A 26,944-nucleotide genomic window follows, 5' to 3' on the forward strand; every position below is an offset into this window, starting at 1 on the left:
TGCTGACGCGCCAGAGGCTGCAGAAGAAAGCCCACACTTTCGAAGACCTCATCATCTGACCTGTGTGGGTGTCTACACTCTGTGAGGTCAGCCCTTTTCATGTCTGCTGTCAGTCCAGACAGGCGGCCTGTTTGCCACCTGAGCACCACCATGCAATCTCTGCAGGTCCTCACGGTGACAGAGGACCTCAAGAGCAGCAACTCTGGCCCCTTGTGGTGGGAGCTTGTAAAAAGAAAGATTCTCAGAAATTCCAGTGCCCTGGAATGTGCGAGGCCCAGAAACTGGCATTTGCAATAAGGAGATTTAATTGGGAATTTCAATTCCAGTGGCTCAGAGAACCACTTTTCTTTTTTGGAGACACCATAAATTGGATTATCTCTAATTCCTCTCCAGACTGAGATCGAGAATGACTTATCTCTAGAAACAATTATTTACACAATCAAGAGGAGCCTGTGTACATGCCGATTTGAAATGCGCTGCTCACAGGGTAATGTCTCACCTTCCAGACACTCCCATGACGGTACCAACTTTAGAAAGGGCAGGGTTGCCAGGACCTGTAAGTTACAATAAATATCATAAAATTTACAGACAAAAAAAATGTTTTGATTCTTACTTAATCACATTTTACAAACTCACTTGGACTTTGAAGCTGTTGGGTGGGAGATGAAGTGCTGAAAAATTTCTTAACATGGTCATTTTTTAATACGTGAGAAGGTAATGAAGCCAAATACCTAAAAATTAAACAAAGTGGTTTTATCAGCATCAAAATGGTATTACCAAACACTAATTGGTAGAGAAATTTTAATTTTCAATTAAGAGAAATAGATATTAGAGGAAAAGTAAACGGAAGGACCTTCAGCTGTGTTCTTTCTGCTCTGACCCATCTAATTCTTGTTATGATCCAGTGTCCCCATGTCCCTTCCCCTTGTTGACACCATATGAATCAAGACTTTCCGGGCCCATCATACAGGCAGTGAGCTGCAATGTGAATGCAGTCAGCACCCTCACAATCACCCAGGACTGGCAGCCACTGTGCTGCAACGAGGTCTCAGGTGCCAAGACGGCCGTCCGCTCGCAGTCCCAGAGCCCAGGCAGCAGGCCCGCCTCCTGCCCCTACAGACCAGTGTGACAGGACACGGCCAAGGGCGCAGAGACAGTGGCAGAGGAGACTTGCCCTTAGGCCCTAGTTTCATCCTGGAACAGGCTCAGCTTCCAACTACATGACAGAAACAGTAATCAGATTTTATTTCATAAGACTGCCAAAAACGGTGGCATATGCTTTGAAATTCCTTTACTCAGATTCTCAAAATCAAACCTAGGTTATTAAGATTCACCAGACCCTTCGTCAGGAGGAGAAGCCCTAGAAGCAAAGTAGAGGCCCGAACCATCCAGAGCAGCGTGGGAACTCAAGAGCTCCTTGGATGACCAGGCAGCTCACGTCCGGCCCCGCCCGGCCCTGCCCACACTGCAGACGGCCACCAGTCACTGCAGGGCCACCAGTGGGGCTGCTCCCAGGCCCTTGCGGGGGTAAAGAACATTACCTCAGGTCCGCTTCCAGATCCATGTGGTTTCGCTCTACGTAAAACGAATCTGGGCCAGCTAAGCAAGGAATGAATTTCTCCAAATTTTCTTCTGGGTACAGCTGAGATAACTAAAAGAGAAGAAGAGGCACCGGGAGCATGTCAAATTCACTCTACATAACCATTCACCATTTAAGAAAATGCTAGGCAGGCACTAGATGGTGACATCTGCTGGTCTGATACAATATACCGTCCTCTTAGCTACATGGGGTTCTGCATCCACTCAGGATGTAGAAAGTCACAAAAGAATATCGTGCCCCCACCATAACATCAAGAAAAGGCTTGATAATCCACACAATTGTACCTTTTCTTGAGTCCAGCAGAGAGCTGAGTTGCAAGGCCACCATATGAACTGAATTTCAAGAGGGACCTGCCCCTCTGAGGAGAGACAGGACACATGAACTGTCTCAGCTGTGGCAGAGTGCGAGGAACAGGTGGCCGCCATACAAGCAGGTAGAAGAGATGGGCTAAGACGGACAACACCCCCACACGCTGGGTGTGGGCCAGACATCAGTCACCCAGGAGCCCCAGACTCAAAGGGAGTGTGCCTCATTCTCCAGCTCTCTTCCACAGGCAGGAGACTGGAGAGAGCCTCTACAGGCGGCACAGATGTGGGTCACTGCCCTTAGGGGCAGGCAGGACACCCTGTGCCTTTCCCTGGAGCCTTCTCTCAATCCAAGGCAACGAACCCTTTAAGCTGCTGGGAAAGGGACAAGATTGCTCCTGCTCCCAGAGCCCAAGCACAGACTGCAAGTGTCTGGGATGAGGCAGAAGCAATACTTTCCAGCCTCTGGGCGGGGTAGGAAGTCCTCCTGGTAGCAGGCCACAGACAAAGCTGCCCTGCTTCTAGGGGAGGCAAAAGCAAAACCCCTCTGGCCCTGGAGAAGGGGCAAGAAGCCATTCTGGGCTGAGGATCCTGCTGCTGGGGAAGGGAGGGGCAGGGATGCTGAGAAAGCCCCTCCCAAAGGCCCTGTGCCTGAGACTGAGGCTGGACCAGGAGGGCAGAGGACCCCCCCCCCCCACCCCCCCACCAGTCCATCCCCAGGCAACAAAGAACAGCAGTCTACCCCGGGGGGTGAGGGGTCAACAGAGTAGGGAGACCCCTCCATGCCAGAGGCACACAAGGACTGCTGAAAGCTGCGAGTGAAGCAAGACCACTGAGAAGAACCTTCTGACACTCCAGGCCCCACTTGAGGCTCTAGCTCCCAGCAGCCCTCCACGGGAGGCATCTGAAGCCTGTGCGAAGGTAACCCCGGCAACAGCAAACCCAAACCCTGCGCAACTCCTGACCACATCAACTCAAGGACCCCCTTGTGGTCCGACAGGAGGAGCAGCATGCCCAGTTCCAGGCACACATCCTGTTCCCTCAGTCTCTCTATTTCCTAAACATGATGTCTAATATTCAATCAAAATTTTAAGACATACAAAAAAAGTAGAGGGAATAAAAAACTGTTGTGAAGATAATCATCAGAACCAGACTCAGAAATAACTCAGATGTTGGAACTCTCAGAAAAGGACTTTAAAATAACCCAGACTAACATACTAAAGGACTTGGTTAAAAAAAGGGGGGGGGGACAACATGCATAAACAAATGGGAAATTCCAGAAGAGAGATGGAAATTTTATTAAAAGACATGTTAAATGGAAAAGCTAAGAAAAACAAAAAACCATGGTACCAGAGAAGAATTCAGCAAATTCAACAGGCTCATCAGCAGCCCAAGCAGAGCTGAGGAGAAACATCAGGAAACGTGAAAACAGAAATTATCCAAACTGAAACGCAGAGTGAAGGAGCAAGAAAACAAAATGAGCATCCAAGAGCTGTGGACAATGCCACAGGTCCAAGGACACATACCTGACGCCCCAGGAGGAGAGAGAGTCAGTTGGGGCAGAAGAAGTATTTGAAGAGAAAATGGACAAGAATTTTCCAAAATTAATGAAAGACAGCAAACCAGAAATCCTGGAAGGTCAGAGAACCCAAAGCCGGGTTAGTATCAGCCACTGTAAACACGCAGAGAAAAGACCAATGCAAGGTCAGAGTTCCCGCCAGCAACAGAGGAGTCCAGAGAAACTGCTTCCTTATAAAACGCGAGGCCAGGCACAAAGGAGAGGGAATTGACTGTGAGTGTTGCAGGGGATGCTGTGCACCCCACACAGCATGGCACAGTGGTGCTCTTCAACGCCTGAGGGGCCAAGGACAGACACAATCAAACTCCTGCCCAAGCCTCGGAACAGGACCGTCACCCGGAGTTCTTCCTACAGGATCACGTCCTCGATTTTATAATGAAAAAGGGAGACACTTCAGACATGCTGTTCCATAAACAGAGGGGACGATCAGGAGGCAGCGCTTTGCTCGGACAGTGGGTCACTGCCGTGGCCCAGGCCAGTGGACTTAAGCATGGATTAAACATGCTGGCATGTACATATGTATGGATGGACAGGGGAATATGTAGGTAAGAGGTATTTACTTAGTGCAACCTTTCGTTCAAATGATATTTGTTGAATCAATTTAAGAATGAACCAGAAAATCCAATACGTAAAACAGATAAAGGTGGAACTGGTGAAGTTTCCGCCCACTGCGCCTCCTGTGTGCCCCTCTCCCTCAGCCTCTGGAACCAAACCAAACCAAATGCCCTCAGCCATCTGGGCAGCTGGATCTTTCTGCCTCATCTCCTTCTCAACAACCGGAAGCAGCACAGACCGTGGCGTGGAGGACCGTGTGTTTGTGGCCACACGCCCCGCGAGGAGCAGCCCTTGGGGCTCGCTGCAGAAAGGCACGAGTTCCTGGCACCGCGCTCACTCTGCCAACTGAAGGTAGCGAGCCACTGAAGTCACTCTGCAGTGTCACCAACCACTGGGGAAGGAGGTCCTTTTGATTTTTGTAAGAGCCCTTAATCACCTTACCTTTGAAATAAATTCAGTCACTTCAGAGGAAGATTTGGTTACTGATGTTATTGAAGAATCAGACCACAAGACCTTAAAAACAAATAAACAAACAAACCTTAAAAACAGACAGCACCACATACTTAATTCACAACACACTTGTCCAGGTGTTCTTCGCTGGAACAACGAGCCCTAGTGTACTGTGCACCTTGTGAATGGAGCATTTACACATCCCTTGACCTGTTAGAGAAAGAACATTCACATAACTCAAGTCTATTAAAGCTTAACTTTCTGATTTGTGCAATTACTCCAATATCACTAAATTACTCCAGCATGGAGTCTAAGGCTTGCTCCTCAAAGTTCTAGAAAGCCACTGACAATTATGACTGCTTGTGTCTGGCAGTGTACACCCTCCTCGAGTGGACCTCCTCCTTGGGGGTCATCCACGTGACTGTGGAGGCAGAATCTAGAAGTTACGAGAAGTCAGCCCCTTCACCCAAACAGGAAGTGCTCCTTATGTGCTGGGTGCTGTGAATACACTGTCAAAATGAGACAAGGTCCCTGGCCTCAGGAAGCTGACAGAACTGGGGGTGGCACAGGAGGAGGCCCCTGCCACAGGGCCAGGGCCATCAGCACCAGAACAGCAGAGAAAGTCTTTATGGGAGCAAGCAGGAAGAAGCCGGGGACAACACAGGAAAGGGCTTCTGGAGAAGTTCTACGAGGCCTGCAGGCGAAGACCTGACCACACACCTGTTCTTCCCTGCCTGCATGCACGAAAGTGGATAGTTTTATTTCATTCCTTCCACCCTGTCAGTGTCCTGGGACAGACCGTCTGCTCTCTGGGGGCACCGTTCTTCCTCACAACGTTTGCTGTCTAAGGTGCCAGGCGAACATGAGGGGAGGAAGGGACACGCTCATGCATATCAGACGGCTCTTCTGCACTGAGACAAGCCAGAGCAGAATCGGGAAGGCGGGTGAACGGTCCGCTAAAGGAGGGACACGGGCAGAGGGGACAGTTTGAGAGGAGGGGGAGGCAGGGGCCAGAGCAAGAAGGGTTAAATCACCAAACAGGCACTCCCCCTAAAACCCAGAAGACATGGCTGGAGGGTTTCCAGTCAGAGAATAAAACGACCCAACGTATTTTATTACCAAAAAGAAAGCATTGCATTTATACCAATTTTGAGCAAATAGAGCTTGGAAATATCAAAACTCCTGCTCCCCACCCACCCTATCTTCTGGGAAATGGCCCACTGGGCCTGGAAGGGCTGGCCGTCTCTGTCGAAATTCACACAAGTCCCTTCTGTTTCAGGAGTCATCACAGCACATAACAATTAGTGAGGTGTTGGTTTCACCACAGACCCATAAATACAAGCTTACGAGGAAAAGGACCCCTCTGCTTTCTGAATTCCCACCGCCTACCAGAAAGCACTGACAAGTCAAGCATTGGCACTCTCTGAATGAACGTGCCTGGCCATCCAAAATCTACCAACACAAAATGAAAATACCAAAACTGTCTTTCTGTTTGAAGTAATCAAATCTTTTAACAACGCTGAAAAGAAGTTTCAGGAGGAGCAAGCTGCTACCCACATAAAACAGGAGTAACACCTAGGATTCAAGGTGGAAACTTCCCAGTCATTGCATGCTTGACCCAAAGCACTGTTGACATCTTGCATCTTTCAAAGTAAACATGCATGGGAAATTTCTGTTTTCCAATTCCTACACCATGATAAAAACCTGCCTCTCGTCTGAATCCTTTCTCTCTGTGCTTCCACATGCACGTCGCGTGCGTGCATCCTAACCCGACTGAGATGAAACCCAAGGCCCAGGCGGTGGTGCAGCATAGTTAGACCACCTTATGCTGAAGGGGACAGTCTGCTTCCCCAGCGAGCACATCCTGTAAACAGGCGCCACTCCTCCAGGCCGTCTGCTCCCAATACAATTCTCTCTCGCTTCCAGAGGGAGACATCAGTTCAACCTGCGCCGACAGAAGGCTGGCTGACAGGCCACACAGCCGCCCCAGGCTCTGCACGTGACGTGGGTCTGTCTCACGCTCACGCTCCGTCTTGCCTGCCCACCTGGCCCCTGCACCAGAGGAGGGGACAGGCCCCAGGAGGGGCGTGGACACCAGAGAACAGCCCACATCATGCCACATGCTAGAGAGACACGGATCCTGTCAAATCTAAGACAGCATCAATTTGGTAAGCTATCCTGTTATTTTACATACCACCAAGAAAAAACGTTGCCAATCAAACTACGCAGAGTATTTCCTATCACTTATACTTACTCAAGAGCTACTTAGCCTTATGGAGACAGATTTTAACATATCTTAAGCAAACACGAAAAGCAAAACATAACAAAACAGATATATACTTAGGATTTCTTCACACTCAGAGTCTAATCCCTCTGACTCGCTTTTCAACTCAGTTCTCAACACTTGGTCTGTCCACACAGCATCATCCTCTGGAGCATGTGGAGCAGCCTTTTCTTCACTCTGCACAGGATCAGCCCAGCCAGAGGCCCCTGCTCACTGCTCCTGCCACAGCCCCCAGGGAGCAGGCAGCCAGGGCTGCCAGATCTCTCACTGGACCTCTGAGGAGCGCTGAAGACAAAGGAGTCAAAGAGAACAAAGCACAGACCATGCATGAAGAAGAAAACTGTTTTAACAACTGAAAAACTATCACTAATATTCCCAGTGAACTAACAGAGGAAAGCAGGGCCAAGAAGAGGATGCTACGAAAAAAGAATTGTCAGTGAACAAGAGTTCTTTGAAATTAAAAATAGGACAGCAGAAGGGAAAAACCCACTGAAGAGATGGAAGATGAGGTAATCTTCCATAAAGCAGATCAAAAAAACAGACGAAGAAAATAAAACAAAGGACCAGTCTTGAGGTCCAACATGCAGACAGCAGAGTTCCAAAACAAGAAAACAGAGAAAAACAGAGCAGAGAAAATCAAAAGGATGATTCAAGGAAAGGTCCCCAAATTAATGGATCTGAGTCTTCTCTTCAGACTCAAAGGGTAAACTGCGTCTCAGCACGATGGCTGAAAACAGGCCCACACCCAAGCATGTCTCTGAGAATGTGCAAACATTTGGGGCACTAAGAGAATATCCTACAAACTTCTACAGATCATAAAACCGGTAACAGCACAGGATCAGAATCAAAACAGATCCATGCCTCTCAAAAGCAACACTGCAAGACCGTGCACAGCAGTGCTTTCAAATCCCTAAGGAACAACGACGCCTAATCTAGGGTTGGAGGCTCAGTCACACGTCAGGGGAGACAGCTAAAGACAGTTCAAGACATGGAAAGGCTCAAAAATTGTCCCTCCCAAGTACCCTTTCTAAGAAGCTACTAGAGCAATCACTAAAAACCAGGACTAAACCAAGACAAAAGATGACACCACTTGAGAACAGGGGATCACAGCCAGGAGGGAGGAGGAAACCCCCAGGTGAGGATGAAAGGGGACCCCACGGTGAGACCTGGGTACTGGGCTGAAGACCACCGAGTCCAGGTTGGAGGAGAGCCACAGCTCCAAAGATGAAAGGGATGGGACGCCGGACGGATCTGAACTCAACGAGGGGAGTGTTAGACACCCAGGGAAAACTTGAGGGGGAAGGCGTTCTCTAAGTACTTGTCCCGAAGCAAAAAGCAAACAAACAAAAAGAGATGATCAACTCCAGGGAGAACGAAACCATGGGAAGGAGAAGCAGTGAGCATATTCCATGTGGTCCCAGTGCCGCAGCCCCACAGGCCACGCTCACGGGCACACAGCCCCCAAGGGGCACATGGAAGGATGGGCGCCCTGCTCCTCTTGGCCAGCGTGCAGAATTATACATTATCCCTTCCAGCGCTGCACACAGAGAGCTGATGAAAACAAAACCAAATCAAAATAGCAGAAAAGACTCATCCTTTGCTAATAGCGATAAAATATCAAGCAGTTAAGACTGTTTGGAGATGAAAAAATAAACTTTTAAAGAAAAGACATATCATTAAAATAAATGGAATGTCTGGGTTCTTAAGGCAGAGTGACTTAAAAAGAATGCTTTTTCACGTGTGAGGAAGATTGGCCCCGAGCTAACATCTGTGCTCATCTTCCTCTCCACCACAGCGTGCCTTCACAAGTGGTGCTAGGTCTGTGCCTGGGATCCGAACCTGTGAACCCTGGGCGGCTGAAGCAGAGTGTGCGAACTTAGCCACTGTGCCACCAGGCGGGCCCCAAGAAGGCTTTTTTATTAGTATTATTCTAAAATTATTTTTAAGTCAATAAAACTCTACAGTCTAACAGGTGTTTCAAGGGCTTGGGTTACCTTTTGATGTTTCTGTCCTCCCTGTCCTTCATGTCCTTGATGTACAATAAGTAAGTTATTAATAATTTAACTTTAATTAGCAAGTAATACTTTGTTATTCCAGTTTCTCAACAGCAAATCTGGAAAAGCTGGTGAAGTCTGGACACCTCACATGTACAAAGTTACACACTACTTTTATACTTAAAAAGATTCTGGGGCCAGCCCAGCGGGGCAGCAGTTAAGTTCACACATTCTGCTTCTCGGCGGCCCGGGGTTCGCCGGTTCGGATCCTGGGTGTGGACATGGCACCGCTTGGCAAGCCATGCTGTGGTAGGCGTCCCACATATAAAGTAGAGGAAGATGGGCATGGATGTTGGTTCAGGGCCAGTCTTCTTCAGCCAAAACAGGAGGATTGGCCTTAGTTAGCTCAGGGCTAATCTTCCTAAAAAAAAAAAAAAAAAAAGATTCTGTCACTTACTTCCTGTATACTGATTTGATCTCCTTAATAACTAGTAACTAGCAATCACAACTTCAGCAAAAACAAAACCAACTCCACAGAAAAGAACAGCAGACTCAACTCCTATTCGCAGGACACTTGTATATTCTGACGTCATCTTACTCCGGTTACTTATGTCTTCCTATAAAAGAGTAACCTTTCATTTGTATCCTGGAAAACAATGATACATAAAAATTCAAACTAGAGATGCACAAGGCTGAGAAAGCTGGTGGGGCGGAGTCATGCTTTCTCCCTGAAGAAGTGAAGGCTTTCAGAAAGAAAAGGCTCCTTGAAGTCTCCTGGTCCTGTGCCGGCAGACGTCGCCCCTTAGCCAGGTGCGGCGGAGGCTCCTAAGAAAGGCTTCACTGTTCCGCTCATAGTGTAACGGCTACTTATGCCAGGTACAAAGGACAACTTACTAAAGGACAACTGATTTAACCTGCATCAGTTAGGAGCCTGTGGACAGCAGGAAAGGTTTAATCCTCAGGTAATTAAAAAAAGAAGTTTTATTGAGTTTCAACTGACAATGAGCTGCACATATTTAAAGGGTCAATTTGGTAAGTTTTGCCACATATACACACCCACGAAACCACCACGTCAGTCAATATAATCAACACATCCATCACCCCCAAAAGTTTCCTCCTGGCCCCCTCCCCAGGGAGCCATTGATCTGCTTTCTGTCACCGCAGATGAGTGTGCATTTTCTACAATTTCACGGAAGTGGACTCATACAGGACACTCTTTTTTGGCCGGGGGAGGGGCGCTGGTTTCTCACACAGCATGGTTATGTGTGTTTCCTCTACACTGCTGAGTCCTCTGAGTGTGTGCACTGCACAAATGTGACACCACTCTCCCGCGGACGGAGACCCGGGCTGTTACAAACACGGCTGGGAGGGACGTTCACGCACAGATCTCTGTAGGAGAGTGTGCTTTCGTCTCCTTGGGGTAAATACCTAGGAGCAGAACTGATGGGGTGTATTTTAGAGACATGTTTAATTTTTTAAAAAAACCGCCAACCTGCTTTCCAAGGCAGCTGTACCATTTTACAGCCCCAGCCCCACGCAGCAGCGCAGGAGAGGCCCAGTTTGGCCACATCCCTGCCAACAGCTGGCATGGCCAGTCTTTAATTTCAGCCGTTCTAAGAGGCATGCAGTATTATGTCACTGTGATCTTAACTGGTATTTTCCTAATGATTAACGATGCTGAACATCTGTTCACATGCGCTTTCGCCATCCATACTCTTCCCTGGTGAAGTGTCTGTTCAAATCTTTGGCTCATTTTTTATTGGGGTATTTTCTTATTATTGAGTTCTGAGAGTTCTTTATATATTCTGAATACAAATCCTTTATCAAATATGTAATTTACAAATATTTCCTCCTAGTATGTGGCCTGTCTTATCTTTTTTTTTTTTTAGTTTTATTGAGGTCGTATGGGTTTATAACTGTGAAATTTCAGGTGTACCTTTTTATATTTCAGTTTCTGTATAGACTGCATGGCGCTCACCACCAACAGTCTAGTTTTTATCTGTCACCACACATATGTGCTCCTTTACCCCTTTCGCCGAACCCCTCAACCCCCTTCCCCTCTGGTAGCTACTAATCTGTTTTTGTTATCCATGTGCTTGTTTATCTTCCACATATGAGAGAAGTCATATATTCTTTGTCTTTCTCTGTCTGGCTTATTTCACTTAATATAATACCTTCAAGGTCCATCCACGTTGTTGTAAATAGGACGATTTTGTCTTTTCTATAGCTGAGTAGTATTCCATTGTGTGTGTATACATATATACACCACATCTTCTTTATCCATTCACCAGTGCATGGGCACTTGGGTTGCTTCCAAGTCTTGGCTATTGTGAATAATGCTGCAGTGAACATAGGGGTGCATAAGTTTCTTTGAATTGTTGATTTCATGTTCTTTGCATAAGGGTCATATGTATTTCTATTTTTAACTTTTTGAGAAATCTCCATACTGTTTTCCACAGTGGCTGCACCAGTTTGCATTCCCACCAGCAGTGGATGAGGGTTCCCTTTTCTCTACATCCTGTTCAACATACGTGTTATTTCTTCTCTTGTTAATTATAGCCACTGTGATGGGTGTGAGGTGATATCTCATTATAGTTTTGATTTCCAATTCCCTAATAATTAGTGATGTTGAACATCTTCTCATGTGCCTGTTGGCCATCTGTATATCAAATGTCTGTTCGTACCCTCTGCCCATTTGTTTTTCTTTTTCTTTTCCGTGTGTGAGGAAGATCGTCCCTGAGCTAACATCTGTATCGTGTGGGTGGGGCGCTGCCACAGCATGGCCTGGTGAGCGGTGTGGAGGTCTGCAGCAGGGTCTGGACCTGCAGACCATGTGCTGCCGGAGCCGAGCTCGAGAAGCTAACCACTGTGCCGCCAGGCTGGCCCTCCTCTGCCCCTTTTCTCATCAGGCTGTTTGTTTTCTGTTGTTGAGTTGTATGAATTCTTTATATATTTTGGAGATTAACCCCTTGTTGGGTATATGATTTGAAAATACTTTTTCCCAGTTGGTGGGTTGTCTATTTTGTTCCTGGTCTCCTTTGCCTTGCAGGAGCTCCTTAGTCTGCTGAAGTCCTGTTTATTTTTTTTTGTTTCCCTTGCCTAAGTAGATGTGGTATTTGAAAAGATCCTTCTAAGACTGATGTCAAAGAGTGTACTGCCCATATTTTCTTCTAGGAGTTTTATGGTTTCATGTCTTACTTTCAAGTCTTCGATCCATTTTGAGCTAATTTTTGTGTATGGTGTAAGATAATGGTTTAATTTCATTCTTTTGCATATGGCTGTCCAATTTTCCCAACAACATTTATTGAAGAGACTTTCCTTTCTCCATTGTGTTTTCTTGGCTCCTTATTGAAGATTAGCTGTCCACAGTTGTGTGGTTTTATTTCAGAGCTCTCAGTTCTGTTCCATTGATCTGTGTGTGTGTTTTTGTGCCAGTACCATGCTGTTTTGATTACTATAGCTTTGTAACACAGCTTGAAGTTAGGAATTCTTTTTTTTTTTAATTGGCACCTGAGCTAACATCTGTTGCCAATCTTTTTTTTTCTCTTCTTCTCCCCAAAGCCCTGCGGTACATAGTTGTATATTCTGCTTGCAGGTCTTTCTAGCTGTGCTATGTGGGAAGCCACCTCAGCACGGCCTGATGAACAGGTCATCACCCTGTTCATCACCTAATGAATAGGTCCGCACCCAGGATCCAAACTGGCAAAACTCTGGGCTGCCAAAGTGGAGCACGCAAACTTAACCACTCAGCCACAGGGCTGGCCCCTGAGGTTAAGAATTCTGATGCCTCCAGCTTCGTTCTTTCTTCTCAGGATTGCTTTAGCTATTTGGGGTCTTTTGTTGTTCCATGTAAATTTTGGGGTTTTGTTCTATTTCTGCGAAGAATGTCATTGGGATTCTGATTGAGATTGCATTGAATCTGTAGATTGCTTTAGGTAGTAGGGACATTTTAACTATGTTTATTCTTCCAAGACATATGCATGCAATATCTTCCTGGTTCTTTACATCGTCTTCAATTTCTTTCAATAATGTCTTATGGTTTTCAGTGCATAGGTCTTTCACCTCCTTGGTTAAATTTATTCCTAGATATTTTATTCTTTTTGTTGTGATTGTAAATGGGATCATTTCCTTAACTTCTCTTCTGCTAGCTCGTTATTAGTGTATAGAAATACGACTGTTTTTTCTAAGTTGATTTTGCAACTCTGCTGTAGTTGTTGATTATTTCTAATAGCTTTCTGGTGGATTCTTTATGATTTTCTATATAAAGAATAATGTTGTCCACAAACAGTGACAGTTTGATCTCTTCCTTTCTGATCTGAATACCTTTTATTTCTTTTTCTTGCCTAATTGCTCTGGCCCAAACCTCCAGTACCATGCTAAATAGAAGTGGTGCGAGTGGGCACCCTTGTCTTGTTCCTGTTCTCAGAGGGATGGCTTTCAGTTTTTCACTGTTGAGTATGATGTTGGTGTGGGTTTGTCACATATGGCCTTTATTATCTTGAGGTTACTTTCCTTCTATACTCATTTTATTCAGAGTTTTTATCATAAGTGGATGCTGGATCTTGTCAGATGCTTCCTCTGTGTCTACTGAGATGATCATGTGGTTTTTATTCTTCATTTTGTTAATGTGGTGTATCACACTGATCAATTTGCGGATGTTGAACCATCACTATGTCCCTGGTATAAATGCCACTTGATCATAGTGTGTGATCCTTTTAATGTATTGCTGTATTCAATGTGCCAATATTTTGTTGAGGATTTTTGCGTCTGTGTTCATCAGCGATACTGGCCTGTAATTTTCCTTCTTTGTGTTGTCCTTGTCTGGCTTTGGATCTGGGTGATGTTGGCCTCATAGAATGAGTTAGGAAGTGCTCCATTTTCTTCAATTTTTTAGAATAGTTTGAGAATGATCAGTATTAAATCTTTGAATGTTTGGTAGAATTCTCCAGAGAAGCTGTCTGGTCCTGGACTTTTATTTTTTGGGAGGTTTTTGAGGACTATTTCAATCTCTTTACTTCTGATTGGTCTATTCAGATTCTCTATTTCTTCTTGATTCAGTTTTGGGAGGCTGTATGAGTCTAAGAATTTATCTATTTCTTCTAGGTTGTCCAATTTGTTGGCATATAGTTTTTCATAGTATTCTCTTATAATTCTTGTATTTCTGCGGTATACGTTGTAATTTCTCCTGTTTCATTTCTAATTTCATTTATTTGAGCCTTCTTTCTTTTTTTCTTGGTGAGTCTGGATAAGAGTCTGTCAATTTTATTTTTCTTCTCAAAGAACAAGCTCTTAGTTTCATTGATTCCTTCTGTTGTTTTTTCAGTCTCTATTTCATTTATTTCTGCTCTGATTTTCATTTACCTCCTCCTGCTGACTTTGAGCTTCATGTGTTCTTCTTTCTCTAGCTCTCTTAGGTGTAGTTTAAGCTTACTTATTTGAGATTTTTCTTCTTGGTTGAGATGGGCCTGTATTGCTATAAACTTCTCCCTTACTATTGCTTTTGCTGCATGCCATATGAGTTGGTATGATGTGTTTTCATTTTCATTTGTCTCCAGGCATTTTTTAATTTCTCCTTTGATTTATTCATTGATCCAATGGTTGTTCAGTAGCATGCTGCCCACACATATTTGTGACTTTCCTAGCCTTTTTCTTGGAGTCAGTTTCTAGTTTCATAGCACTGTGCTCAGACAAGATGCTTGATATGATTTTAATCTTCTTAAATTTATCGAGGCTTGCTTTGTTTCCCAACGTATCGTCTATCTTTGAGAATGCTCCATGTGCACTTGAAAAGAAAGCGTATTCTGCCGTTTTTGGATGAAGTGTTCTATATATACATATTAAGTCCATCTGGTCTAATAGTTCATGTAGGGACACTGTTTACTTGTTGACTTTCTGTCTGGATGAACTGTCCATTAATGTAAGTGGGGTGCTGAGGTCCCCTACTGTTAGTGCGCTGCTGTTAATTTCTCCCTTTAGGTCTGTTAATAGCTGCTTTATATCCTTTGGTGCCCCTATGTTAGGTGCATATACAGTCAGAAGTGTTACATCCTCTTGGTGGAATGTCCTTTTTATCATTATATACTGCCCTTTGTCTCTCACTGTCTTTTTTTATCTTGACGTCTGCTTGTCTAAGTATGGCAACACCTGCTTTCTTTGTTTGCCTTTTGCTTGGAGTATCGTCTTCCATCCCTTCACCCTGATCCTGTTTGTCTTCAGAACTGGGATGTGTTTCCTGGAAGCAGCATCTTGTTGGGTCTTGTTTTTTAATCCATCCAGCCACTCTGTGTCTTTTGATTGGAGAATTCAATCCATTGTTACATTCAGAGTGATGATTGATATATGAGGGCTTAGTCATGCCATTTTATCTCTTGTTTTCTGGTTGTTCTATATTTCCAATGTTTCTTTTTTTTTTTTTTTTTAATCTAAATGAGGAAGATTAGCCCTGAGCTAACATCTGCTGCCAATCCTCTTTTTTGCTGAGGAAGACTGGCCCTGAGCTAACATCCATGCCCATCTTCCTCTACTTTGTATGTGGGATGCCTGCCACAGCATGGCTTGGCAAGCGGTGTGTAGGTCCACACCCAGGATCCAAAGGAGTGAACCCCAGGCCACCAAAGTGGAACGTGCAAACTTAACTGCTGTGCCACCAGGCTGGCCCTCCATTGTTTCTTTTCCCTTGTATTTCTGACTGCCATTTCAGTTTGATAGTTTTCTGTGATGGTTTTCTCAGTTTTCTCTTTATTTATGAATTGTGGCTCTGCTCTGACTTGTTTAGTGGTTACCATGAGGTTTGTATAAAAGATCTCATAGATGAGATAGTCCATTTTCTGATAGCATCTTATCTCCATTGGCCTAAGCAGGTTCCATCCCTTTCCTCTTCCCCTTCTGATTTATTGTTGTGACAAACTGTTATTTTCTGTGTTGTGAGTTTGTGACTAAACTGAAGTGTTTATAGTTATTTTTGATGTATTCCTTCCCTTTGTCTTTTATAATTGTTTACTGAATTATTCTGACATAGAGCTGAAATTTTCTGATTCTGCCTGTCTATTTATTCTCCCTGCTCAAGGTTTTGTAAAGCTTTGCTTTTTTGCTACAGGTAGAAGGGCTTCCTTCATCATCTCTTGTCAGGCAGTTCTAGTGGCAATGAACTCCCTCAGCTTTTGTTTATCTGGGAAAGTGTTTATTTCTCCATCATATCTGAAGGATAGCTTCACTGGATAGAGTACTCTTGGCTGAAAGTTTCTGTCTTTCAGTATTTTGAATATATCATTCCACCTTCTCCTAGCCTGCAAGGTTTCTGCTGAGAAATCTGCTGCAAGCCTGATGGGGGTTCCCCTGTAGGTTATTATCTTCTGCCTTGCTGCCTTTAATATCTGTCATTGACTTTTGGCAGTTTTAATGGTATACGCCTTGGAGAAGGTCCTTCTGCATTGATGTAATTAGGGGTTCTACTGGCCCCTGTACTTGTAAGTCCAGTTCCTTCCCCAGGTTTGGGAAGGTCTCAGCTATTATTTGTTTGAACAAGCTCTCTGCTCCTTTCTCCCTTTCTTCTCCCTCTGGAAAACCTATACTCCTTATGTTGCTTTTCCTAAGTTGGATATTTATTGAAGAATTTCTTCATTTTTAAAAACATCTTAGTTCTCTCTCCTCCTCCACCTGAAGCATTTCATATATTTCTATCCTCTAAATCACTAATTCTGTCCTTGAAGATGTCAGCTTTATTTTTCATGGATTCTAGATTATTTTTTATCTCATTAATTGTGTTCCTCATATCCAAAATTTGTTTGCTTTTTTTTTTAGAGTTTCAATCTCTTTGGTGAACTGTTCCTTCTGCTCATTAATTTTATTCCTGACCTCATCAAACTGTCTTTTTGCGTTTTCTTGTAACTCGAGTTTCTGACACTACTTTGAATTTCTGTCACTTAGATTGTAAATTTCTGTGGCTTCAGGACTGGTTTCTGGAGACTTGTCACTTTCCTTCTGCTCTGAAGCGTTAACGCAGTTCTTCATGGCGTTGGATGCAGCGATCTTCTGCAGCACGTCTGTGGTAGTACCAGACCCCACCTGCCACCGCTGGGGGGGGAGCAGGAGCTGTGTGTTCTGATCCAGCCCGCCTGCTGGAAGCTGGGTGGGTGGGCTACTCTGCATTCACCTGGGCTGGCTGCAACCACTGTGCAGGTTGCACTCACCTCAGAATGGCTGCTGCGCTGGGAGGGCCGGTTGCGCACCACAGGCAGGACCCCTGTGCTTGGCAGGGGACAGGCTGAGCTGCTGCATGCTAAGAAGGAGGGGCACCTAAGCAGGGGATGAGCTGCCACTGGTGGGTCCCGTGGGCTGCTGTGCTCTACAGGCAGGGGCTCCTTCTGAGCAGGCAGGTTATCTTCTCAACCGAGCTGTAGTAGGGGTTACGGGCACTCACTTGGTGGCTGAGCCACCACTTGGTGTAGAGTGTTCCCATGGGCAGGGCTGCCACAGCACGTTGGGCGCTCTCGGGGGCCAAGCTGCAACTTTGAATGTATTCAGGCAGACCAGGCTGTCCCTGCCTCCTCTTACAGTCGCACACGGCTGCTGTGTGAGGATCTGTAAACTGGCTTGCTGCCAGGGGTAGGGGTAGGGGAAAGGGTGCACTTACTTAGATCCACTGTCTCCCAGGGATCCAGTCCACCTGCCTTCAGATGTATAGTTGCTTGGATCTCTCGGCAGTCCTGCCGTGCTGGGAAGGGAGTCCTCTGCTGGTTAATGAATGTCCATTTTGTTGTAATTTAAAGGGGAGAGACTGAGGGAACAACTCACTCCACCATGATGCTGACATCACTCTCTCCCTGTTTGATCATTTTCTTAACAGTGCCTTTTGAAGAGCAAGGTTGAAATTCTGATGAAGGTAACTGGTTTTGTCTTTAATAAGTGCTTTCGGTATTGTGTCTAAGAAATGTTGGCCTAGTTTAAGTCACAAAGTCTCCTCCTATGCTTTCTCCTGGAAGTTTTATAGTTTGATGTTTGACATTTATGTCTATGATCAACTTTTAAGTTAATTTCTATAGAAGAGCTGAGGTTTGGTCAAGATTCATTTTTCTGCATATAGATGTCTGTTCCAGAACCATTTGTTGAAAAGACCATCCGTTCTTCATTGAACTGCTTTTGTACCTTTGTCAAAAATCAACTGACCATTGACATGTGAGTCTAATTCTGGATTCTGTTCCATGCCACTGACGGGCGCCTCTACCCTTTCAGCAATGCCAGAGTCTGTGTTCCTGTCGTTTCATAGTAAGTCTTGTTACGAGGTAGTGTGAGTCTTCCAACTTTTTTCTTCTTTTCAAAATTGTTTGACTACTCTATAGGTCTTTCTGTATACATTTTAGAATCAACCTGTTGATTTTTTAAAAGAGAAAAATCCTACTGGGACTTATTTTTGAGGAGGGAGCCATTTAAGATGATGAAAAGTTCCTAAGTTTAAAGACCTTTAGATGTGAAGTCATCCTCTCCTTATGCTGCCCGTCAGCTCTCCCTCTTTACAGAACTGGAGTATGTGAGACAGCGAGCCAGAGTGAGTGAGATGAAACGCCGGAAGCTACGTAACCAGAAGGTGGTGTCACTTGTCTTCCGTGATAGCAGTCTCGATTCTGAGCACATGAGTAACACAGATCAGTATCCTCCAAGCACACACTTACACAGACGGAGAAGAGGACGGCTTGCCAGCCCACAACAAGCACACACTTACAGAGACGGAGAAGAGGACGGCTCGCCAGCCCACAATAAGCACACACTTACACAGACGGAGAAGAGGACGGCTCGCCAGCCCACAACAAGCACACACTTACACAGACGGAGAAGACAGCTCGCCAGCCCACAAGCACACACTTACACAGACGGAGAAGAGGACGGCTCCCCAGCCCACAACAAGCACACACTTACACAGACGGAGAAGAGGACGGCTCGCCAGCCCACAAGCACACACTTACACAGACGGAGAAGAGGACGGCTCGCCAGCCCACAACAAGCACACGGTTTACGCCACACAAATCAACAGTGTGTGTTGTAAATAATAAGACTGACGTTTAAAATTGCTGATTGTATCATTCCTTTGCGCCTTGACTTAGCATCCAATGTACTTTGGGTGTAAACTCTTAGGGCCTATCAAGTCGGTAACCCAAAAGAAAAACTAGTTGGACTGCTGGGTAGTGAAGGATTATCACTTTCCTAAATAAAATACTTACATCAGTTCTCATAGCAGGAAAAGTAAGCTTTTCAGATAGCTGAAGCTTCTTCTCTAAGTACTAGCACACTTCAGCTTAACCATGTGGGGCAGCAACATCTCAAACTCAACCTCTAACCCGCGGGGACAGCTGTCAGTGCCGACCTCAAGCTGCAGCCCCTAGTGGAGTGTAGCGACCTCAGAGATGTGGCCAGCCTGCAGGCTGACAGCTCCAGGCTGCTGCTGGAGTTGTCCAGCTTGCTTTCGGAGGACTCAGGGCACCATGTCCCTGTCCCCGTCAGCCTGCTGCCTCTCCCGTCCTGATTACAACTCCCTCCTCCAGGGAGAGGCCGTGAGAGGCCAGGTGTCTGTTCTGCCAAAGCTCATTTCTTTAGAGAGAAGCTGCAGACAGCCATGTTGCATACAGTTGCCACACCTCACACCACACAAGCCCGATTCCCTCGCCACAAGGAATGGGACTGAAGACCGGGGCTGAATCAAAGCCCAGTGTGATCAGACAGGCTGTGAGAGGGGCCAACCACCCTAGAATGGCTCGACGCTCAGCTGTTTCCCAACAGGCAGTCCCCATGGAGGCGGAAAACGACCACCATCTGCCCCTCAGGGCAGACCTGACAGCTAGGCACGCACGTGCGGGCAGAGAGTGGTGGAGAGGACACAACAGGCCCGCCGTTCCAGGGACTTGCTGGGCTCTCCAACCCCTACTAGGCCTTGAAGATGGTGGGATTCCCAGATCCTCTGGCTGCTGAGACTTGGGTGCTGGTCACAAGCTTAACAACCTCCAAAACCTAATGTAAGTCTTTCTCGTACATCTTGAAAAAACCCATCCATAGCGTAACAGTTGATTCTCACGACGCAGCACCTCCCGTATCAAAGGAAGATGTTATCCTTTTGGTAGTCAAAGTATTCTGATGCAGCTACATGCTTTGAAAAGTTAATAAACCTGCACATACTATACACACTAGATAATAACCAGAAGCTTTTATTCCTGAGAACTTTCCTTATCAATCAGTATTCAACAATGCATGTGGTCAAGGGAGAATCTCACACAACATGACAGGCAAGTAACAGAACCTTGGGGACACAGCCAGCCAAAACACATTCCCAGCCTCTTTTGCAGCTAAGTGGAACCAGGAAACTAAGTTCTGGTCAATAAAACATAAGCGGAAATGTTTAGTGGCTGCTTTCAGGAATGTTCCTTAAAAGAAAGATAAAAGTAACCTTTTCCCCTCCTCTTCATCCTGTGTCTTGCTGGGTGGAATAAAATGTGAGGACTGGAGCCCTAGCTACCATTTTGGACCATGACCACCTCCTAGGGATGTCAAAGCAGTCAACTGGAGAGAGCCTGGACTTCTAAGTATTTTATGGAGCACAGATGCCATACCAGCCCCATCCCTGTATACTCTGAAATTGTTGTTTAAGCCACTGTTACAGTAGGTATATCTCAATTTTCACGATTCTCTACTTTAGCCAACTCTGGTGACCAACTAGGAGCGGTTGAGCATGTCAACCTAGAGGACGTTCACCATACAGACCAAGGCGCTTTTGTCATCTAGCGGGTACAGAGGAAAGCTCATATTACACCCAGATCCTATGCTGCGTCCTGTGGATCGGCTATCTCATTTAATTCTATTTACCGCCATCCTCCTTTACTGGATGAAGGTTTGGGGCACTGAGAAGTTCGGCATTGTCCTTGGTCACACGGTTGACAGGGCTGGAACTGGACTGTTAACCGCAGGCTGTCCCAGAGCCCAGGACCCTCCCCGTCGTGGAGGCTGCTGAGGTGAGGGGTGAGCAGTCCCACAGGAGGAAGCCCAGCTGGCCCCGAGCTGGAGACGGCGCACCCCCGAGGCCTGGTCCCAGCTTTCCAGCTCCCAGAGCACTGGCACAGGGCTTTGCAAAAATGCCCACATTTTATTCAGAGAAATAAAGTATCTATTCATGGTAAATGTTTCCTTCCTATCCCTCAGGGGAGAAAAGGGGAAAAAAACTTTAGCATCTTACCTCAAAGGAACATTCAACATTTCTTTCATTTTTTTTGTGTGATAATCCCTTCAGGTCTATCTTTTCAACACTCACTGTAAAGTAAAAAAAAAAAAAAATTACAAAAATGAAATAAAACCTTGAGGTACACATGATTAGTTAGCATTTGACATTTTAGCAATTTTCAAAATAAGGCCTTCAGTGCCCAGCACCGCTTGGTCTCCTCTGCAGTGTGCTTGCCCGGAATGGGAACTGAAGAGGAAGGCAAGAAGCCACGATGCTCCAGAACGGAGGGTGAATTTAAAAGTAAAACAGAAAAATGGGCACAAAGTAAAAAGAAATCACAGAAAAGAGAACAGTGCTGGAAAAGAGAACACAAGTGTATCCGAATGCCTAAGAGTGGAGACAATGACAACACACTGGCTATGCTGTGCTCCGGCTTCCGCACAGCTACACCCAGCGCCTGCACTGGGACAGTCGGACACCCGGGCCCAGTCTCGCATCTGGATCTCCTTCTCAACAGGCGCGGTTTTGTCTTTCTGTGACAGGGCCAGGCTGGGGGTGACCCGGGCGGCAGTCACAGAACAAACTATGAAATTCCTAACGCTGCCTCGAAAGACCACGACTAGGACCGTCAGAGACGGCAGCCGCACAGACGGACAAGGACATAATGGACACCTGTCACCAGAGAGCTCTCCAGCCCTCTCTCTGCATACCTCCCTTTGCACATACATGGGCACATCTTTTTTTTCTCTTCAAAAATAAAATGATACAATTAAGTTTTTAAGTGCTTAAACTTAAGTTCTAACATACACATTAGGTATGTAAGATGCAAATATTTGAGCACAAATATTTGTTGAAGATAAAATCATCACTTCTCAAAGGAAGGAGGAGGGTGAAAGGGGTGACTGGACACGTGGGTGGTGATGGATGGTAACTAGTCTTTGGGTGGCGAACACGACGTAATCCACACAGAAACTGAAATATGATGATGTGCGCCTGAAATTGAGCAAAAAACCCACCAACCAACAGCAACAGCCACTTATCAAACATGACGTAGTGTCCCAAATCTCAAACCACAGTAAGGTATGTATGTCCTATTTCTGATTCAAACACAAATGTTCCTCAAGTACTAATATAACCGATTGTTCAAGCTTATGTATTTTTGCAGGCATGAACAATCAAATGATCCATCTTTTACAGGTAACTAGGAAAGACCATAACAAATGAGGAAGGCTTCAGTATGTGAACATTATGTACACCTCCCTCTATTATTTTTCACTATTTCTAGAGGTCATGTGGCAGTGTACTATGGGATTTCCACAGATCTTTAAAACCTAACTGTCCTACAAAACACTTAACATAACTTATCAAAACTATGATGTTACACTTCTCACAGACACCCAATCTCCCGGTCTGCCACACCAATGTTTTCCAAAGTTTTCTCCAAAGAACTCCAGTACTGCAAGATGTCCAGGACCATCCTCAAAAAGTTTCATGGTCAAAAAATTTACAGGAAAAATCTGAGAAACTCCTTCTTATAAACTGTCCATGCAAATGAGCATATTAAAGGCTCTGAGAAGTCCTGCAATGTTATTAGCAACAATTTCCCAATTTTTTTAGCCACAGAGCTCTTTCTTCCCCTAACGTGTATGCACACCCCCAGACAACAATGAACTGCTCCGTCAGCATGCTCTGGGGAAGGTACTAACACTGTGCCACCCAATACTGTAGCCTCGAACCACATATGACCCTTTACATTTGTATTAATTACGACTGAACAAAACTGAGAAGCTAATTCCTCAGTTGCACTAACCACATTCTAAGTGCTCAAAGGCCACATGTGGCTAGTGGCTACTACACTATACAGCACAGACACAGAACATTCAGTCATCACCAAGGGTTCTACTGTTCTAAGCCAGGGGCTAGCAACCTACAGGCTGCCCTCTGCCTGTCTGTGTAAATGGTTTTACTGGCAGACGGCCACGCCATTTGTTTACATATCATCATGGCTGCTTCCCACCCACAACAGCAGAGCTGAGCAGCTGCGCCAGACACTGCATGCCTCCCAAAGCCAGAAAGATTCCCTCTCTGGATCTTTGCAGAAACATTTGAGGAGCCCTGCTCTAAACCAACAATCATTCATTCACCAACGTGTCTTATCAAGTTCCTGCTGGGGACCAGGCCACGTTCTTGGGCCGGGGATCTTGGGGGAACAGGAAGGATGGGTCTTCGCCCCCACTGAGATTATGGTGTGTCGGGGAAAGGCCCTTTACCCGCTAAGGGAGCCTCTCATGAGCCCCTCGAATCTGGTAAAGATGCACCAGGGTCAAGGGGCATCTTGGGAGATACAAGAGCCCACTCGGCTTAGGGTATTTTAAGCTTAAAATAACACCTCACAGGAAGGAATTAATCTAAAAAAATGTTTGCTTCCTTCCTGGCAAAACAAAGCAGAACACTACATTTAGAGGCTGCAAACCTCCCTATTTTCACTCGGAAACTACTCACTATTCCCGTCTGACTTCCTCAGTCAGATTGTCAGCAAATAAACAGTGTCTATGTTTTTCCAACTAGTATTTCTTAAAACTTACCCACGATAACGTCACTCTAATCCAGATCTTCTACTTCTGCATTTTCCCTGGCCACAGAACACTAACGTGGACCTAAATGTTCCAGGACTGAATAATATTATGATTTACGAAAAAAAGCAAAAAGAAAAACACCCAATCTGGACTGACAGTGGGAAGTGACTCATATCTGGACAGGAAAATGTGAAAAGCAGATGAAGTTACTCGACTGTTTTCAAATAGAAGAGGCATTTTGAACTGACATGTTGTGGGACCTCTTCAAACTCGTCAGACGGACCAGCATGGTGCTTTGTGTCAGCCCCTGAGACGGTGCCGTCACCAATCTGCAGGCAGCTCGGCACCAAGGACGCAGTGTGGCAATTCCGCTGCTTCACTCAGTGGAGCTCTCTCCACGCAACCCGCCCCGCAAACACCCGTGGTCACATGGGGCTCTGAAGGTAGGCACAGGCACGAGGGCACCAGTGGAGTGACTGTCTGTAGCCGATGTGGGTAGTGACAGGGACCAATGTGGGGCCAGGGCTATGAGATGTTCATCAGGCTTAGAAGATGCTTAAGCATGCTCTCAATTTTACAGCTGTTACAGACCATGATTATAAAAACAAGGACAGAAAAAACCACGATATTAACTGAAAAATTATACATTCTAAGTGTAACATGATTACAGTTGTTTAAAATGTAAAAGAAAAACAGGCTAAAAGTAAATTATCAAAAATGATAGGGGCGATTGTGTTTGGCGGTGGAATTATGGGCAGTCTCTCCCCCAAACTTCCGTAATGTGGTTTCGTAATTTTACAGTGTATCCCTACACACATACAGATACCCAATCACCATTCACTCCAAGTCTACTGGAGGACAAAGCGACCCCCCTCCCCCTCTCACTTCCCTGCTCAGTCCTGCAAACTGTCATCTGTTACCCAGGAAGGCCCACTACTTTCTGAAGGGTACAAGGGAGCATGTGTGAATCTGAGGGGCTAGACACAGTCCATCCCCCGAAGGGCGAGAGCAGTGCAAAGGCGACTGCGAAGAAAGGGCTGGCATCAACGGCAAAGGCTCTCAGCCTGACGGCCTGGCTCCCATGTGGCCTGAGCACGGGCCAGCCACCCCGGGAAAGTGCTCTCCAAGGCCACCTGGGAAGGAAGGAGCTGCGACCTGGGGAGAAACCTGCAGTCTGAGGGGACTGCGTAGGCACGTCTGTGTAGGACAGACGGGGCTGGGACAAAGGAACACAGGCCAGACCAGTCTGCTCTCTCATGTCGAGATGAGAAAGAAAAGGGTGATGTGCTTTTTCCTTTTAACTTTCACTTGTTTAAACTTTTCTTTTCTCATTCAAGATGCACACTAGGAATTCTCCTCAAATCTTACAAGTTAGATCACACAGGCTTCAATAAAATGTATAACTGCATTAAACTGTCATTTTTATAACTGGATCAATACCTAATTTTAAGAAACAACACACTAACGTCAGTGAAGACAGAGGGAGGGAGCTCTGCCAAGGAGAAACAGTATGAAGGCGGTCTCACAGCCCGGGGCAGGGGGGCAGGACGGGCAGCTCTGCGGGCGGGGCTGGCCCACAGTCACAGATGGCTCAGGACAGGACCAACTTAGAGGCTACACAGCCCGCGGGCGCCAAGCCAGGACCAGGAGCACATTCTCTTGATTTCAGTTCCAAGAATGAGTCATTCTTTCGAAACATTTCCCCCTTCTACCCTAAAGTCTTTGGGGAAATAATAGGTGGTTGGTAGTTTTCTGCCAAATACATCTTTTACTTCATTTTGATGTATCTTTGTTAGATAGTTTAATTTTATATGCTCAATAACAAGAAACCACTTCAAAAAGTACCAAAATTATGCCAAAAGAAACTACAGTGAAGAGAATGTTATTTATGACTGGGGGAAAAGATGAAAAAAAGATTATTTTCTAACACAAACACCTCCTTCTTCTAAGTTCTAGACATTTAACTCATGTCTTTATATTTGAAATAAAGAAACTGAACCAGAATAACATTTAAGATGCTTCCTGCCTTAAAATTTTATTACTGAAATAGAGTTTCATTTAAAAATTGAAAACTGTATTCTTAAAAGTTTCAGCTAAATAATAATGTTCTTAAAATATCAACTTCCTTTCTCACTTGCACTCAGCTGTCGGTGCTAACAGGGATAACCGTCAGCAGCACGGTTTCTTCAGCTGTCACTGAAACGTGAACACCCACTACCCTGATTAAACTGACCCTCCTTCCTACATCTTTTTAGGATAGACCACAGGATAGTTAAGAACACTATCATTTACTTTTCTTTGATTTTTCATCATCTAGCTACCTTGCATTAATTTGATTTGTTAGTTCTCCAAAAACAGAAACAATAGGGCATGATCTAGAAAACATAAGGCTGATATAAGATGTTTCTAAAGTAGTAAAAATAGGAAATGAACACATACATATTCCATGTGAATGGTTAGTGATATGGCACTTGAATTTAGGGGCCTGAGGAATTTCACTTATTTATGTACTTAAGGCAAAGATTGTTTTTTTTTTTTTTTAAAGATTTTATTTTTTCCTTTTTCTCCCCAAAGCCCCCTGGTACATAGTTGTATATTCTTCGTTGTGGGTCCTTCTAGTTGTGGCATGTGGGATGCTGCCTCAGCGTGGTTTGATGAGCAGTGCCATGTCCGCGCCCAGGATTCAAACCAACGAAACACTGGGCCGCCTGCAGCGGAGCGCGCAAACTTAACCACTCGGCCACAGGGCCAGCCCCAAGGCAAAGATTTTATTCAGCATTAGTATGTACCAGGCACAGTACTAGCCAGAAGTGATATAAAAATTACAAAGTTCAAAGTAGTCATGTTTGAGCGAGACTTCAAAGGGAAGGGCCTATCTGGGCAGAAGGACACGATGATCAAGGCCTGGGAAGATGACAGCACATGGTGAGTGAGGAAGTTCTGTCACGGCTGGAGCAATGAACTCGAAGAGAGGAGGGACAGGAGCCCAGAGCAGAGAGCACACAAGGGCACAGAACAGGCCGGCCCAGAAACCCCACACGGGCACATCTAGAAACTCAGCCCCCACTCAGGTCACAGCAAACCCATAGGCCCCGCAGGCAGACGGCTCAGCATGAAACGTGTCCGTTCCAGCTCAGTGACCCTGGGCAGTTATTTAATCCCTGAACAAGAAAAAGAACGGCTCCCACTTGACAGGACAGTGGATTAACTAGGTGGACACACAATGAGGGTGGCACCTGGCAGTGGTCGGGGCTGTTGGATACCAGCTGAGGCCGTTCGTGCTGCTGACCAGCATCCTAAGTAGGATACTGTGATCCACCACGCTGGACGGGTCCCTGCCTAGAGGACAGACCAGAGAGGAGAACCCACAGGTGGCAGAGAAGAGGGAGGCATGAACCAGGA

At 45.6% G+C, this 26,944-nt stretch overlaps 1 protein-coding gene across 2 annotated transcripts in view; it reads right to left on the reverse strand.

Moving 5' to 3' along the window:
• ZCCHC14 (zinc finger CCHC-type containing 14) overlaps positions 1–26,944 on the reverse strand; it is a 67,839-nt gene that overhangs the window by 12,062 nt on the left and 28,833 nt on the right. For both annotated transcript variants that reach the window (XM_046683174.1, XM_046683173.1), the window contains 5 exons: positions 20,982–21,055; positions 4,481–4,552; positions 1,542–1,651; positions 637–731; positions 500–554 (listed from right to left, as the gene is read on the reverse strand). In XM_046683174.1, the coding sequence (XP_046539130.1) occupies positions 500–554; positions 637–731; positions 1,542–1,651; positions 4,481–4,552; positions 20,982–21,055 (406 nt within the window). The remainder of the gene's footprint in view (positions 1–499; positions 555–636; positions 732–1,541; positions 1,652–4,480; positions 4,553–20,981; positions 21,056–26,944) is intronic.

Source organism: Equus quagga, chromosome 13 (genome assembly GCF_021613505.1).
Source record: "Equus quagga isolate Etosha38 chromosome 13, UCLA_HA_Equagga_1.0, whole genome shotgun sequence".
Taxonomy (NCBI): domain Eukaryota; kingdom Metazoa; phylum Chordata; class Mammalia; order Perissodactyla; family Equidae; genus Equus; species Equus quagga.